General features: G+C 38.5%; 1 protein-coding gene across 5 annotated transcripts; it reads left to right on the top strand.

Annotated features, from left to right (window-relative positions):
- On the top strand, positions 1-17,701 carry LOC132699217 (chorion peroxidase-like). Of its 5 annotated transcripts, none has more exons than XM_060665812.1 (7): positions 9,710-9,725; positions 9,780-9,912; positions 9,975-10,201; positions 10,260-11,241; positions 11,296-12,952; positions 17,358-17,512; positions 17,571-17,701. In XM_060665812.1, the coding sequence occupies exons 4-5, from the start codon at positions 10,369-10,371 to the stop codon at positions 11,710-11,712; spliced, it is 1,290 nt and encodes a 429-aa protein (XP_060521795.1). In that variant the 5' UTR covers positions 9,710-9,725; positions 9,780-9,912; positions 9,975-10,201; positions 10,260-10,368; the 3' UTR covers positions 11,713-12,952; positions 17,358-17,512; positions 17,571-17,701. The 5 variants fall into 5 exon arrangements, with proteins under 5 accessions (XP_060521797.1, XP_060521795.1, XP_060521793.1 ...); XM_060665810.1 differs by having other exon boundaries at positions 17,568-17,701; XM_060665811.1 differs by having other exon boundaries at positions 17,358-17,515; positions 17,568-17,661.
- Positions 17,702-18,504: the final 803 nt, after the last annotated feature.

The following is an 18,504-nucleotide window of genomic DNA, read 5'->3' as shown; positions in this document are numbered from 1 at the left end:
TCGGCGCGGACGTTTGGAGAGCGCTTTCGTCGTACCGTTCGCAGTTTGGGGTTTAGTGTCTTGTCTTTGCTTCCAGTCATAGCCAGTTGGGTCCCTACATCCTAAGGGACCCTGCCGACCGGCACGTACATTTGCACTACTTTGTCTTTCGCGCGTCTTTGGTGCGTGTGCGTGGCGCATGGCGTCTCAGGGTCGCTTCCCCTGCGAGGGGTGCGGCCGTGGTTATCTGACGGCGGCCAGCCTCGCCCAGCATCAGAGGCGGTACTGTCGCGGCCCTGTTGAGGAGGACCCTAGCGGGTGTGGGGAGTGTGGCCGGGCCTTCGCCACATATGCTGGGTTGCGGCAGCCTATGCGCCGTGCCCACCCGGACGCCTACAACAGGAGCGTCGAGCTGGTCGATCGCCGGAGGGCAGACCCTGTCTCAGAGTTGGAGCGCTCTGCTATATGCCCGGCGGAGTTGGAGTACGGTGGAACAGCAGTCAACAAACATCTGGCTGAGAAGTTCCACCGTACCGTGGATGTCATCAAGAACTTCCGCAAGCAGAAGGCATACTGCTCTCTGCGCGCCCGGCTGGAGGCTGAGCAGAAGGAGGCTCCCGACCACCCAACCCACTCCCCCGCTCGTTTCGACCGGCCCTCGCAGGCGAGCCCATTGCGTCTGCCTTCACCGCCGGCGCGTCCTCGTAGGGGTGCCAGAACCCGGAGGATGGCCGTCCGCTTCGGATCGGGCTCTATCACCGACGACCAGTCCGTCAGCCCGCCGCCTCGGAGGGACGCCCCATCGCCGTCCCCGCCATCGGATGGTGGCGATGCCGTGTTCAGGGCTGGGCCGTCCTCCTCGTCGTCCGCGTCGTCCGCTCCCTCCTCCGCCGCGTCTTCTCCCGGCGCCCCGGCTGCCCCGCCTGCTGCCGCCGTTGCGGCGAATGATGCCCTCTCCACCGAAGCCGCACCGGGTGGCGCCGAGGCCATCCGCGAGTACATCTCTGGGCTAGCGGCCCAGGAGGGCGTCTCCGGCACAGTCAAGGAGATCGTCGGCAGGATTACCAATGGCGTCGGCGACGCGGCCGCTGCGTTGGAGGAGCTATACCTTGCCTTGTGGATGCCCGTCGAGATAGGCACATCGCGGCAGCGGCACCTATGCGCCCGGGCGCGCGGCGCGCACATCGGTTTAAGCGATAACAGGAGCTATATGGTAAGGACAGGTCTGCGCTCGCGGACCTTATCGTTCGCGGCGTGGACCCCGGCGCCGTGGGTGTTGTCCCTCCAGAGGAAGAGATCCGCGCGCACTACGAGGCTGTCTTCGCGGGGGCCGCCCCAGAGGACAGGCAGTTTATATGCACTCTTTTAATATTTTCGTATCATGTGAAAGACTAAAAACCTTCTGGCTCTAAAGCACTAAGAAATAAGACGAAATATTCAAAATCTTTGTTTGCTTACCACATAATTTGGATAATTAGAGCCCAATCAAAACGATTTTGTGAAGATACGCGTCCATTTGTGGAAGATTTAGAGTCATGGATACAAAAAACAAATCTATGAAATCATTGGTTTTCAAGGAAATTTTCATCTATCCATAAACAAAACTCTAAATGTCCCGTATCTCATCTCCATTTTTAAGTGTTAAAATTGTGTGTAGTTCACTATACTATAGTCTTTCTACGACCTTTAGTTTGGATACAGTTTTGCAAAATAACACTAATACATTTAGTAAAATGACCGTCAGAATTAACAAACATCAAAATTCAAGCAGTGAAAAATATCTCCCAAAACATCCGATTGCTCACAGACACGTGCGGTAATTTCCCGGAAATGTCCGAAGTGACTCGAATCCGTTGAAAATGAAACTGATGCGGTAAGATGACAAACACTTTCCGCACGCTGAACCGGTGTATAATTAAGTACTTTACAGAGGGGACTAGAAAATAGTATATTATGCAACAACGGCACTTGAGTCACGAGTTTACTAGACACGAGCGGAGCGCAGCCGAGCGAGTGTTTAATAAACGAGTGACTTAAAAAGTTTACCGAACGTGTTACATACTATACTTTTCTACGACCGTTAGTGTTTGGGCACATTTTCGCAAAACAACATGAATACATTCACGGACATCAAAGTCACAATTGACAAACGTCAAAATTCAAGGTGTGGGAAATATCTGCGAAAACATCCGATTGTTCCCAAATCCGTGCGGTAAAATCCCGGAAATGTCCGAAGGGGCTCGGATCTGTGGGACACGAAACTCAGGTGGTAAAGTGACGCTAGATCGGTGTGTAATTAGGTATTTTACAGACGGGAGTAGAAAAAGTTAATTTTGGGTTATCCACAACTGGCCCATTTGCTAATGTTTTTGCGTCGTTTCCATAGTATTTTAATTGGTACGGAAACCGTTTTTATTTTTTTTTTTCAAAAACAAAACGCTTTACAAAAATAAAGAAAAAGTTGGAAAAAAGTATTTTAGATACCTTAAACTAAAAAAAAATTTGAATATGCAAACAAACAGGAGCTGTTCGTTCGATAGCTCAGAGTGGACTGTGTTGCATAAATGAATCTCCTTTCCGTAAAAAAACTTCTACTATCTAACAAACAACGACAAATTTTTGCACTCACTCATAGCAACAACAACACTAGGGATGATGTTTACCCTTCAAACAATTTAAACTTTCTATTTTCTCATCCAAACTAATCCCTTAAAATTTCGCACACAAGTCAATTGGATCCCTCTCGCTGTTACTTCAAGTACGTTTTTCTCACTGTCATTCACAGTACCAGCAAAAGTATTACCTTTCTTTCCATAATTATTTTAAAATTTGCCCTTATCACTATCAGATTTTGCGACCTCAATTTTTTATAAAATTTCACACGTATTTTTAAAAAATTTGTTTAGATATCCCAACTTAGGCTTGGTACCTATTGGATTCCCAGTCCCTGCGCGTTACACTATCAAATTTATTTGACATGAAATAAATGATCAACGGGTCCCAATTATTTACATATATTTCTAGGGATTTAATAGCGCGCAGATGTTTTGTTATGTTGTGATGTAAAGGTTTCTGGAAAATTAAATTTTTGTTTTCAATCTTTCCAGTTAATATTTCACTGTAATTATTCGGAGTCAGTTCTAATATATTACGATACATTGATTTGACATAACATCTAGCGCGTAAATGAAGTACAAAAGCATCCTCATACATTGGATTTTGATCTACCATTGCTTTGAAAACCTCTTTAAAATCTCCATGTCTCGATTGAATTTCTTAAAACTCGTTCTAATTTTCTAATTTTGCGCCAGCGAACTAAAATTTAATTCGCTAACAGGATTATCTGAAATTTGCCTGTATTAAGTTAGTGTACCCTTTTGAACTACCAGCTTACGTTTGAACATTTTTATTTTTTCAACAGTTTCCGCCATACTGATTCAATAAGGGAATGAATAGAAAGGACATACTGCACAAGATGGAACAGACTTACAGTTTTTGAACTTTTTGACGGCTCATCACTAGATATACCCTCAACAAACGGTATCCACAAATATAACTTGTCACTACAAATCGATTTTTAGCCTCTTTTGCCAGTGTCACCACTATAAATCAGTCACTACACATGTTAGCCCTTTTGGCTCTTATTGATACACGTTAAACTGCTCGAATGCAGGTTACTAGGAAATTCTCGCAATACGCTCGACGACGATAAATATAAACCGATTACAAGTATTTTTTATATTATTATATATTATATTTTTTTTAACGTTCCTTCGATAGCTCAGGTTGGACTATATTACCGTATAAATTGGTTTATTTTTGACTATTATAGCGGATAGTACATCATCACCAGAACTTACGCTTAGCTCAATTGACCCGTCTGTATTTTTCAGCCGATCCCATGTCGAAAGTTCTTTTTATCTATACCGCCCGTTGCCACTGCACACAGTGTTGTCGATATTACGCGCCCACAAATATTATCAAATTAATATAAATTCGTAAACATATAATGTATTTTCCTATAAATATCTATGAAAATTTAATTGCATTAAAAGACGTCAAGTCAAGAACAAAAGTTTATGAATAATTAATAAAAACAGATTATTTATAAAAGTTTTAACACCCTATATCTGGAAAATAAATCAGGTTAAGACATATGTCTGTAAGAAAAAAGTCTTAGTTTTACCTGAAAACCCAATCTTAACAGTTTAACCCTGGGTCACCCTGTATAGTTTATCCAGGTTGTAACTGAAGTGAACTAAAAGTTATTTTTTCTGAGTGGTATTCGGGGTTCCAATGACTGAAACAAAGCCATCATAAATAACAAAATGGTTAACAACTAAATAAGTCGCTGATGAAACGCGTTTGCGAATAACAATTAAAAAAAAAAGCAAGATAAATATAAACAAAAATCCAATGAATTCTGTCTATGTCGCTACTCGCGCAAAAGTCAAATTTGCGTTTTAAAAGGACACAATGATATTCCACGTCCTGAGTTACTGTGGCATTGCAGTTTTCACTTAAAAAGTTTACAAGGATTTTAATTTTTATATAAATTGAACTACATCAAGAAACATTGCAAAAAGTAATATCTAGATCTATACATAAAACTAGATCCATATCGACACTTAAAAGAAAAAGAAAAACCCATTATTTGATCGATTCAAGTGCTGGTTTTAAGACTGTTATTCAGAAATATCTAAAAAAATGAACGCCGGACGGACTCTGGGACAATGTGAAAAGATATGAATCTAATCTGCGATTGATGTTTAAAACCCAATCAAGACACGTGTAAAATATATGCAAGTTTTATTAAGACAAAACATAGCTTCTGGAAAAGCGATTGAGATCTAACCGGACAATCTAATACTCTAAGGGCATTCAAAAATTTGGGTATTCACGTTTTCGTACTCCACTTCAGATCAAAATTTGAGAAGACTAGGATCTAACCATTGGCACAGATAATTTTGCAGATTTTCAAAATTTCGAGAAATGAAAAAATTACCAAGCAATTAGCAATTACCAAGCAATTCAATTACTAACTAAAATGTTTATGCTTTCCCCAATTTAATCGTCTTCCAATCTTTTCGGTAATCAACTTGATTTTGTTAAATAAAGTCCTGGATTTCTACCTCGGATTTTAAATGCTTCTGATATCGAAACACTATAAACCATAATTCATGTTCATTGTATATGTATATTATAGAGTATAATATGTTTTATTTTCTCGGCTTTATCCAGTTCATGCCAGTTTGGCACTAGTACTATACCTTACTTCTATCCGCAATTTTCGCTAGTCGCAAGTTTGGTTCGCTATAACTCTCAAAGTGTTGATATTAATTATGCAACTTTAATCAGTAGTTTCATGTTTGTGTTTAAATTGATAGGCTATTTTTTTGTAGCGTGAATTTCCCATAATCAACAGTAGCGGATAATTATTTTCCTGCAGAAACCAAAATTCGTGTATACTTGTTTAGGGGTAGAGTAGAGGATTTTTCAAAATATTAACCCATAACTTGCCTACCCACGACATATAAAATAATTAGCAGAAAACAACCCTGCTCAATTTTTTAAACTCTGGGCAGAAAGTTTGTCTACGCCGTAAGAATTACAACTCAAATTACGCAAAATACTACCTACTTCTTCGGGGTTAGATATTTTAAAACATAATGAGTTCGAGTCGTCAAGCACTTTTGGTTCAAAACAATATATTTGATTCTTGCAGTTATTAGATATAGTTTATAGGAAACTTGGACAGACAAGTGTAGAGGAATTTATGTGGCTTTCATATTATATGCTGTAGAGACATAATTCTATAAAAAAATATATAAATCATTCGAAAGCCGTTAAGTTTGATGATCAATTTACTGAAACGATTTCCGGACATCTATGTATACAATATTGATCTGTCGTTTTTTGTCCAAATTTTTTAAGTTATAATGAGTACTATAGACAAAGTTAATAGAGGCAGTCTCCTCCATGAAACTGTGTTAATTTCTAAAAGGTCCTGCGAATAGGTTAATCTAGGAAAGAAACCGTTTTCCGTTGCAGAAGTCAATTTTTACACCACAAGCGGCAGGTTTTTTTCTCGTTTTGGCCGCATTAGCACACGCCACTGCTGCCATTAAATCAAATCATTTTCTACGATACTGTTCAGATAACAAGCAAACTGAGGATTTTTTTGGTGCGTCTGTACGCAGATCTAAACCCAAGCATTCAGGTTTTTGAATACGCACACATTAACGCGATCATAAACGTTAGTGACCGAGAGGCCTCAACAATAAATGCAACAGCACAGTGCGCTGGGAACAGCGCCACCCATTTCATGCGCGCTTCATGCGTTATTTGCGGAGTTTTTTGAGCTTCGTATATTAACAATATTTACGCGAACTGAACCAAGTATTTTAACAATCGACGTTTAATAAAAGCTAGTAGTGCAAGTACGCGTCGATTATATTCTTGTTCTTTATGTCATCGTAGTTTCTGTATATGTGAATCGTTAAAGGAGAAAATAATGACAGAAAGTCGAGAACTTCATGAGAAAACGTTAAAAACTTCTTGCTTGCTTCAATAGAGCAGAGATGACAAAAACATTAGATTTTGTCACTTCGATTTAAGTATGGAGGACCATATTTATCATAGGGAAACTGTCCTCTTCAATCCTTATTTGAATGTCAACATCTAAAAATGTGCATATCAACTATTGGTTCGATAAGGCGAGAGTTATTAGAAACCAGTAAAAAATTTTGAGTTGCTGACACGACCGTCAATAATTTGCAACTGCAGAATAGGCGTAAAATTAAAATGTTTAACCCGTCCAGCAGTAAACGCGTGCGTGCGATTAGTGCTCAGCAAACAAAAAAAATCTAAGATCCCAACAGTTTCCCGCCTTCCGGTAGCAGGAGATTCATTCCCTCACGCCGTAAAACCACCCCCCAAGGGTAACCTCACGGTTATAGTAAACGTTCCTGGAAAACATAGTTCTCAGCGGGAAGAAAAAAAATAGTCCAGCGCCATTTTTGGCAGCGATTATCTCGCAAATTCTTAAAGTGCAAACACAAAATGAACAGAATCGAAATTAAACAAAAGCTCTTTCTATAAAAGACAAGACAAGAAAAGTGTTAGTAGTCATATAAAAAATAATTTAATTTCTCACAATCCTTGAGGTAACGTTCTAGGTCCGTTTTTTTAGTTTTCCCGCGTAGGTCTACTCCACTAATGAAGTATAACTTTTTAGTCATCTGAATCTACAATGTCGTCCATCTTAACGGTATTTAAGCAACTCTGTCCATTACAATTAGAGCAAGTTTTTGTGCAGCATCAACCAGCTTTCACACAGCTGCAGGAGATGAGTTGAGAGTTGTAGCTAGCGGTTGAGTCTTAACCACTGGCATTAGAATTTAGTTAGTTTTTCTCTAGCCTCGTTCAGTTCTTCCGCAAAGTATATCCGCAGAAATTCATTTCGACGTGATGCGCATAAGAATTTGTTGAGTAATCCTACCAACGAAGAGCGTTTTTTTGGTCAACTGATGAACACATTAATATCACCAGGAATTTCTCCTCTATCTGCTAGCTGCAACAATTATGAAAAGCCCGGTGTTGTTGGACATGGATCGATTTGCTTAAACTCATTATAGGCGTTTCTCCGCCGGACAAAGACATTCGCTTTTCGAAAGATGTTCAAGGAAATATTAAGGAAATTCAACATGGTTGCGACATTACCCTTTTTGGAAAATCATAGACCATAAATTTAACAAATGCATGAAACTATTTACAAAAGATGATATGCCAGAGCTGCAGAGAAATTTGCAGCAGCACTTTGCAAGACACCCCGACATCTTTGAACCTCTAGCGGTTCATTTTATTTACTAAATTACTTGCTAAATCGAGCCACCAATATGCAATTAAATATATGTCATTAAACAACTTATTTTCATTTTATCTCACTATTTGTCGTGGTGAAAAATTTAAAACTTTAATAATCCGCAATTTTTAAATATCTTCTTTCGAAATAGCTAAAGGAATACATTTTTATAATTAGAAATGGGCACAACAAAACTCACCGACCAAAGCTATAAACGAGATGTATATTCGATATGACCTATACCTACTATACTATATATCAAATTGTGATGTCATCGATAGTTTCATTTTCGGCACGCTTTACACATTTTTTAATAAGTAAAGATTAAGACCTATTTTGTAGTTTATAAATTAAGGCGCTTGTCATTAATTTCCTGGCGCTCTTTTTAGATTTTCGACACTTTGAGAAAAAGGCGCAATAGTTGCATGTCATTTACGTATAATCTTTTCTGACAGTGCTGAAAAATTTACTAGATGTAAAATGAAACCCCAAACTCCAAAGAGCAATGTGCCGTACTTTGAAAACACCACACGCGCCACGTAACTCAGGCCTATTGATCTAATTTGAGATATCGATTACATAAAATATCTCGCAAATTTTCAAAGATTTTTTGGAATTTGGAATATATAAGGTCAATTTTCGACTAAGATTAATATGTTAAGCTGAGCCGTCTTTCCGATACATTTGTGGAAGCAAAGGAATTATGAAGAGGTAAGAAATTGTTGTTCATATTTAACTATTTGCTTTAACTAATTTTGCGAAACTATAATATTATTTTCATTTTCCTATATCTTTGGGTATATGCGAGGTATTCCAAATTATGGTTCAAAAGAGGAATAAAATAATTATATTAGCACATACTGAAAAGGGGTTTTTCTTTGAGAGCGAGCCTCAAATGCTTGTAGATGACAAAGCCATTAAAATCATATTTATTGAATTAATGTAACAGCAAATTTTAGTTGCTGAAAATAAATAGTATATTATGCAACAAGTGCGGTAAACGGCATTTGACCCACGAGTTTATTTTACACGAGCGGAGCGAGTGTTTAATAAACGAGTGAGTTAAAAAGTTTACCGAACGTGTTGCATACTATACTTTTTCTACGACCGTCAGTTTTTGGGTACATTTTCGTAAAACTCGAATACATTCATACATTCACTGACTTGCCTGTCAGAATTGGCCAACGTCAAAATTCAAAGCGTGGGAAACATCTCCGAAAATATCCGATTGCTCCCAAACCCGTGCGGTAAAATCCCGGAAATGTCCGAAGTCGCTCGGATTCGTGGGAAACGAAACTGACGTTGTGCTTCCCGCACGCTAGATCGGTGCGTAATTAGGTATTTTACAGAGGGGAGTAGAAAAAATAATAAAACGCATTAAAATGTAAATTTCTTATTAGCTTGGGACTATTAATATAGACCTAGTTCATTCTTGAATAATTTAGTTTTTTTCAATATGTCTGCAAGGACTCACTGTAAAATGATTTTAACATCACAAAATTATAGTTTTCTTTTTGCTTCAATACAGACTTCTAGGTTTAGCTATCTCTTGGTATTGGGGTAATTTATAATGGGCCATAGTATTTTCGAAGCTCGCTAGAGTCCAATTTTCTTTCTTTCCTGATTACCAATTATTTTTTTAAAATATTTCTTCTGAACTTGAGACTAAGTCTCAAGGTGGTCTAAATGGCGAAATCTTGCTCCAATGAGCAAAAATGTTGTGATTATTTTCAGTTTTATGGGGCCCTTGGTGTGGGCGCTGTGTTTCCTTTCCATTATAAACCTGACAGTCGCTCAGGGCAAGAGCAGCCTTATAAGGGAAGATCTCCTTAAGAAACTCATTTGGAAAGGATGAAAATGCAGTATCGTGTTTGGGCAGCAGGTTAACTACATTTTCTGATTCTCACGAGCATATTTTCCGACGGTAATATTACAGGCGGTGGTCTTGATCCAAAATCGCATCAGGCAACTGCGGCAGCTTTTGGCAAAGCAAATAAACACGCAATTCGTTGGGCAAACACGTCACTACTTTACGAGTTGGCTTCGAAGGAAATATTAAACGCCTTGGGGTGCGCAAACAAGAAAGTTGGTATCAAGTGAACTGTTTTCACAGTCAACCTTTCATTCTTAGGCACACAAGAAGACCAGAAATTTTATCTGAACTAAAAAACATAGACGTATCTGATCTGCTTCCCGCTACCAAATACGCAACAGACTCGAACTGTCGCGACTCGGGGCCATGCGATGCTTCTTCGCCATATAGAACTCAAACCGGATATTGTAACAATCTTGACCAACCTGACTTGGGAACTAGTTTGTCTAATTTTAGACGATTAATGCCGAGTGCTTACGACGACGGTAAGGCTTATAGATATCAATTTTTATTGCCTAACTGAATGATTATTGTTTCATGCAGGCATTTCCGCGCCTAGAATAACCGCAGCAAGTGGAAATCCACTACCAAACCCCGACCTATTTCTACAACTGTCCACCCCGACGTTTCCCATTTGAGTAACAATTATACGATGTTGATTATGCAGTTTGCTCAGTTTTTGGACCACGATATTACCTTAACGCCCCTAAATCAAGGATTTGAGAAATTTATTCCATCCTGTAGACCCTGCGACAGCAAGCAAACCGTGCATCCTGAATGTAACCCGTTTCAAATACCTCCAGATGATGACTTTTTCCATCAATTCAATAGTACCACCGGTGAACAAGCATGCTTCCCGTCTATGAGAACTTTACAGGGGCAAAGTACACTCGGCTCTAGGGAACAAGTCAATCAAAATACTCCGTATTTGGATGGATCAGCGATATACGGCGAGAATAACTGCGTACTTCAAATGGTTAAAGGGGAGAATGGAAGATTAAACGCGTCAGATCTCGGTGATGGATTTAAAGATTATTTACCCAGAACTACCACTAATGTGGAATGCAAATCTGCATCAGGATTATGTTTCTATGGCGGAGATGGTAGGGCTTCGGAACAGGCAGGTTTGTCGATGATGCACACGATTTTCTTGAGAGAACACAATAGAATAAATGATGCCTTGCAAACGTTAAACCCATCCTGGAGCGCAGATAAGCGATTTAATGAAACTAGAAGGATAGTTGTTGCCATCTTACAACACATCACTTATAACGAATTTTTACCGAGGATTCTCGGAGACGGTCAGCTGGACGATTATGGGCTTAGACTATTAGATGACGGATTCAATGTGAATTATGATCAGAATTGCAGTGCGGACACATATACAGAGTTTGCAGCAGCTGCTTATAGAATTGGTCACTCGCTTCTACGGGCTCGAGTTCCAATGTTAGACAATAATTTCACAAATGTGGATCCTCCACTACTATTAAGAGATTCGTTCTTCCAAACCGACCGACTTTCTGCTGTAAGTAGTTTGTTGAAGTTAAATAATTCGTATTGATGTTTGCATTGCTTCTAGCCAAACATCATCGATGACATAGCCCGTGGCATCAGTTCGACGCCAATGGAAGATCTAGATCGATTTGTTACGAACGAAGTTACAAATCATTTGTTTGAAAATACAAGAGTAAACTTCACTGGTGTCGACTTAGTTGCTTTAAATATTCAGAGGGCCAGGGATCACGGTATTCCTCCCTACAACGACTATCGAGCATACTGTCTTAACTCTCGTGCTGACACCTTCGATGATTTATCAGACACAACGGCTGCGGATGCCATAGAACAATTACAACAAGCTTTAGAGAGCGTGGACGACATTGATTTCTTCCCCGGTGGATTGACCGAAAATCAGTTACCTGGTGGCCTGGTGGGGCCCACTTTTGGTTGCATTATTGGTCTGCAGTTTGCTCGCCTAAAACAATGCGATCGATTTTGATATATAGCCGTTAATACAATTATATTTGTAGTTTACGTCAAATGCAAATGTATTTTAGGTACGAAACTCAAGATCGTGTGGTAGGATTTTCAGAGCAACAACTGGCTGAGATAAGAAAAATTACGTTTTCCAAATTGATATGCGATAATATCGACGGTAATAATGACATACACGCCATTGCTTTTAATATACCGTCAGATTCATCAAATCCAAGAGTGCCGTGTGATTCGCTTCCGGCACCGGATCTTTCGGCATGGCAGGAATAGATATTTATTTTACGCCATATTAGTTTTTATTGATTCTTTGAATTAGAAATAAATAGTCATTTATATGTATAATTAATTAATAATCATGCACATACCTATCCGAACTTCCGCTCAACAAAATTTATACTCTGCTTACCAACGGTTTGGTGTCGAAACGCCAACTATATAATTTAAATTATCTTGTCCTGGGTACATATCTTCGTTTCGAACTTTGTTCTTTCGCGTAGTATTATCAGAATTGTTGCATCATAATTACGCAAAATCATTATCGAAAGTATGGTATAAAAATAAAACACTATAAATTGTGTATTGTAATATATATCGGGTTGTCCAAGAAAAAAAAACGCAAAATATATATTAAAATACGTAATATACAAAATTATACAGCTCTAAGAAAGAGTTTTAGTCGAATACATGAGTACGTAACGGAAATCTGCATGGCTTTATTGAAAATACAAAGAAATCAAAGAATAATATAAATAATACAAAGAACACTTATTATTTTAAATTCATTAAGTGTATCTTTTAGGTCAAGTTACTTTTGAACTCATAACCTGAATTTAAAACGAAACTTTAAAAAAGGGTATATTTCAACTCCGCGTTATTAATAGTATATTATGCAACAAGTGCGGTAAACGGCCTTTGACTCACGAGCTTATTTGATATGCGCGGAGCGCACCGGAGCGAGTGTTTAATAAACAAGTGACCTAAAAAATTTACGAGAAGTGTTGCTTACTATACTTTTTCTACCATCGTCAGTTTTTGGATTCATTTTTACAGAACAACTCGAATATATTCGCTGACATGACTGTCAGAATTGACAAACGTCACAATTCAAGGCGTAGGAAATATCTCCGAAAACATCCGATTGCTCCCAAACCCGTGCGAAAAAATCACGGAAATGTCCGAAGTGGCTCAAATCCGTGGGAAACGAAACTGAGGTGGTAAAGTGACGCTTCCCGCACGCTAGATCGGTGTGTAATTAGGTATTTTACAGACGGGAGTAGAAAAAACTGTTACAAAACCTATACGAGCTTTAAAAATATTGCATCTTACAAAGCAAAATACGGCAAAATTAGTAATGACATTTTTTTGGCACATACAACACAAAAACGGTCAATACGAACAACTCCATTCAACGTTCAGAAATACATAGTTTGCCAGAATCGTTCAAAAAGTCAAAGGCTAGGCCCAGTCATGAACACTAATAGAGAAAACAAAATTAAAACTATATATTTTTTTATTTTTGTTCAAGAGTAGGCGAACTTGATTTAATCGCATCCGAAATTAAATATTATGTTTCATACTATTTGATAGAAACACGTAAAACAATAAATAAACATGTACATCGGGATTTTTGGTTAAAAAAGTTAAAGACAGGTTTGGGGATCGAATTAGCGAATTCCTCAAGAAGGAACCTAGAAGCTAGAAGAACCTAGTATTATTTTTGAAACAGTTTTCTAAGGAGCAAACTATTAAACCAGTAGTGCGTCACAGTCAAACGAAAGCGTCCAACTATTTATCCTTTGGTCCGTCAGGAATGACGACGATTTGCCAAAATATTAAAATGGAAATAAATGGCTTACCAAGTAATGTAGAATTTAAAAATTATGTTACGATTACAAAAAGCATATTCCAAATAATTTTTATTTTTTAATAAGTCTTCTTGTCTCCAGCGAAACATGTAATGCCAGGAAAGAAACAGAAATACTTAATATTTGTCAAGACATCATCTTTGCGAGTTCAAATGGAAAAAAGTATACCCCTAAACACTGTTAGCCCATCAGTAGACCAGGTCAAAAAACTCGTTGAAACCATCCACGTTTATAGTCACTCAATATCCATCATGGATACTCTAAGCGTCGCTCAAGAAGAAATCCAACTTTATTTAGAAAGCGATTACGCAATTATCCCAATACAATTGGTATCCGATAGATTTGTAGAGTTTGCTGCAGATACTATAGATATATTAAAAGAAACTTTGGAGAAACACACGAAACACAAATGGTAGCATTTCAATAAATGACACTATACCTGGAAACTCTAAACTTTTGCCATATAATGTAAAATTGACGATTCCTCAGAATAATGAATTCCATTCAAATACAAAAATATTCTATAACAAGTCTAAAAAAGTGGTACAAGCTGAGGAAAATCGAGGCATTTTTATAGAAAAAGATCAAAATCTTAGTTACGACATTACATATCAAAACAGAGCTTGGTGAATAAGCAAGATGAGCGACTCTGATAATGAAGAGATGAGTTTTCCACAATGGTCAAGATTTCATAAATTAATCCCGGACCAGCACTAAATATCTCTAATTTATCAGACACTGAAACAAATTCAGGTTGAATGAAGAGTAAAAAACGTAATATCAATTATCTTAATAAATCAATAACCTATTATTTTCGTCAATATCGGATTGGAATGAGAAGAAGGATTTTTTAGATAAACTTTTTACTTCTACTTAATTTTAGTGTTCTCATCGATATAATTTTTGTTTTTATTCTAGATTCTATGTATTCTTATGTATTATTAGTTTAATATGAACTGTTGCCAATAAAATATAATACTATATTCCTATGTAACAACTAATTAATTAAAAGATTCAACTATGAGGGCAAATACGTGTCATATTTGCCGTGAAAGCGGGTCTACAAGCAAAAACGACCCTAAGCGCACGCCGGAACCGCTAAGTCGTTTATTGCCTGACTTTCCTCGCAAATCTGACCCTTTCTTTGCTAATAAAAAAAGACATCCATGAAAATGGGGTTTTTGAAAAAGTAACGGATTCGTTGATCTTCAATGCATATGGTATATAGAACATACTTTGCTGATAAACCAAGAATTTATTACATGAAAGAATTTTAGTTGTATAGAATAATCGAATAAAATTTGATGTTCGGTTTCGTGATTGTGTTCATCAACTTGTCTTAAGGTTCTTTTACATTCTTTGAGCCTAGTTGTTATTTTTTGTCCGATCTCTCCAATGTGTTCTTTGCGGTATAAAGTCTTGGTATCTCAAACGGAATTTTCTCTTTTACGGATTGAAGATGAAGAATTTTAGGAAAGTGGTAAATCTGTTTTTCAAGTTATGTTTGTTGTAAATGTTATTAGGCTTTATGGTCAAGAATCCTTCCGAGATTTTCTTTGCCAATTTAACTATATACACCCAAACATACGTTTTACCGATACCTCAATGCATTGTCACATCACTAGCCTCAACCAGGCTCAAAGGACATGAAAGAAGCTCAAGATTAAGACAAATAAACGCATTAGCAGTTGCCGAACACAATCACGAAACCGGACATAAAATTTAATTCGATAAAACTAAAATTCTTCAATGTAATAAATTCTTTTACCAACGAAAAACCTTCTATAGAAATGTATAAGCAACCAAACAATCTTAACCGCCACTCAGGTCAGTCAGGACTTTAAGTGCCCCCAAAGAAGAAGTCCATCGGACTTAGGTCTGGTGAGCGAGGCGGCCAAGGTAAAGGCCCGCCGAACCTATCAATTGATGTTAAATATAAATGTAAAATGGGGGGAGCGCCATCTTACATTAACCACATGTTTTGTCTCCGCTCCAAGGGTACCTCTTCCGGCAAAGGTAGTAGTTCCTCCTAAAGAAATTGCAAATACATTTCCCCATTAAGCGATCCTTAAAAAAATAGGTTCCTATAAGATTATTTCCTATAATCTCCGTCCATACATTGAAAGAAAACCGGCACTGATCTTTTCCTTCAATTTTTGCATGTAGGTTTTCAATATTCCATGCATATTCAAACTTCGAAAATTTGCAATGCCATCACGACTGAATGCAGTCTCGTCAGAAAAAAAATGACATTTCCGAATTAAGGGAAATTTTTTAATTTTTCCTAAAATTTAATTGCTCAAAATTACTCTAAATTGCTAAAGCCGTCGCGCTTGATCTGCATTCTCATTTGCTTTTCCGTAGCAAAAACGCATATCCTCGATACTCGTTATTGGAATATTTTTGATATACCAGCTTATTCCGTTGAGAATTAATCACACTGCGTTAAAAATAGAATTTAAAAAAATGAAATTTGACCAGCTATAACCCGGAAAATATTACGATTTCGAATTTTTGTTACATGACTTACTATCATTATTTTATCACGTTGAATCTTTCCTCGAAGTTTCCGAACTCAATTTCCGAACACCCTGTATAGATGGATAACTTGTTGTATATTTATATGGTGAACGGTACCTCGAAGACCCACACAATGATTTTTTAATTTAGAAATATGTCTAGTGAGGCTGCAGTTTCTGGATGTTCAGGTTGGCAGAAACCTGGGACAGCTGCTTTTGCATTGTGATTAGGACTTACTTCTTGTGTTTTTCTTAATGTCCTTAGAACTAGAACTACATATTATGCTAATACTAAGCAATCTCATACGCAATAAGCAAAAAGAGATTTTACCTCATAAAGAAGAATGATTTGACTGATAGCGGGTTTGGCTTTTAGAGAGGACTCTAATGACGCTTTTCGCTCACACTAAATACTTACCTAGACAAGAAGATCAATTTTACTTGAGCAAAGATATAAGCAACTATAACACAAGGATTAGGGATGATGTTAACATTGCTCACATTAAGCTAAAACGATGATAGGTTGTGCCAAAATATCTGAATGAAAAACTGTTCAACCAAATTTCAATAGTTGTTATTTCACTATCAAAGAAAGGAAAAGTGAGAAATTTTCTAACAGAGGGGACTTTCTATTCAATAGAGGAATTTTTCGATATATTAATGATTTGTTTTTATGTTAATCATATGTTCCTTGTATTTTACTTTTAGATTTATTTTAATGAACAGTGAATATCGATAATCGATAATCGGTAATTATAATTTAAATGTTGGTGCTCAATTTTTATTTTGTCTTATCTTACTGTGTATTGATTTGTGTAAACGTTTACGCGTATTAGCATCAATCAATTACTATTATTATTATTAACGTATGTTGCTGTTGCATTGCCTCTGTTACTCAAATAGTTTACACGGATTTAAATTTTTACTTACATTATAATATATAGTGTAGTGATGAATTAAACTCCGTTAATTGATGTACATGTTTTAAGTTTGTTATTCAAAACGATATGAATGTTATCTACAACTGAAGTTTAAAACACGAAAATATATGTGCAGATATATATCTCGCTTTTATATAAAAGCGATTAAAATCAAGCCGGAAAATACAATACTACAAGAACATTAAAAAATATTCTGATTATAATTGATAAACCCATAGGATATTACGTTTTCCATAGTCCAAAATTGATCAAAGAGTATTGTGGTGATATATCTATGATCCGACATAGAGTCCTCCACACAGACACACCACTCAGTTATTTTAGGGAGCAGAGCCCTGGTACAGAGTGTCAAGTCTGAAACCCAGCTCCGACCTGTCGTGAAAAATGTGGGTCTCTGTTGGCCACCTGCAGCCTTGCCGAGGCCATGAACTCCACTAGATCTCCCTTCTACGATTAGTCGCCGCGTTGCCTCCCAAAACGTGGTGAGCATTGCTATCGCAGCCCATCAAAAGAGAAAGATTCGCCTCCTCACAGTAGGAGACCAAGTCCCTGATCTCCACCCAAGGACAGCTGCGGTCGCCTGGAAAATACGCAGAGACGACCACTACTTCACGCCGTCGCGAGTGGGGGATCTGACCAGAAATGGAATCAGATCCCTGGAAGCCTTGTCCCTTAAGAAAAAGGCCTCCAGCCCCATGGTTAGTATGCAGGCCCTGGAATCGCCCCCTGAGGAGTCGACACCCCCTAACCCTTGATTTTACAATCCAGGGCTCTAGAATCAGTACAATGGATGTACCGTCCTCCGAAATTTTCCTGCACCAGTTTAGGTCCCTTGCCGCAGCTTGCGCATAATACTGAACCCCCCTGTCATAGCCATCCGCGACGGCTCGCCTTTCCCGGGCCCAGCATTCACCGGACAACGTGTCGGCCGCCGACCCCCGGCAGGTGCCCGGAACTGTGTCTGGGGCGGTGTGTTTTGACCAGGTGGTCTTCCCGGTTTGTATCGAGCCCTCCACCCCGCTCGCGACCTGGGGATCCTCCTCAGATCGCCCTTATAGGGACCTTCCTGAGAACGCCCCTGTTTGCTAGAGCCCTCCTGGGGCCCGTTCTCTCCTTCTTCCTTCTTTATTTTTTGTTTTTCTGTTTCCATATCGGTCCCACGAGCAGCTAGGGAAAAAACGGTCCGCCTGTGCAGAGCCCCGTATGCAGAAATAAGGCTTTCTTCCCCGAATTGCGCCCGGTGCCTCGAGGTTGGGATCCATAGAGGCTGATCTTCTATCCAGCCATGCATCCCCTAGACCCGACTCCCCACCTTATGATTTAGGATTATTATTGAGGTTTACTCTTTTTGGTCCAAGTGGTTAAGCTCTGACCCCCCGCGTCGCGTTCCTACCCGTACAGCCGGCACCCGACACAGTGAGGGCGCTCTGTTTCCTTTCCAGTATAAACCTGACAGTCGCTCAGAGCATAA

Source organism: Cylas formicarius, unplaced genomic scaffold (assembly GCF_029955315.1).
Source record: "Cylas formicarius isolate icCylForm1 unplaced genomic scaffold, icCylForm1.1 PGA_scaffold_3__17_contigs__length_32017465, whole genome shotgun sequence".
NCBI classification, from domain to species: Eukaryota; Metazoa; Arthropoda; class Insecta; order Coleoptera; family Brentidae; genus Cylas; species Cylas formicarius.
Note: the sequence above shows the minus strand (reverse complement) of the source record. Positions and strands in the feature narration are given on the sequence as shown.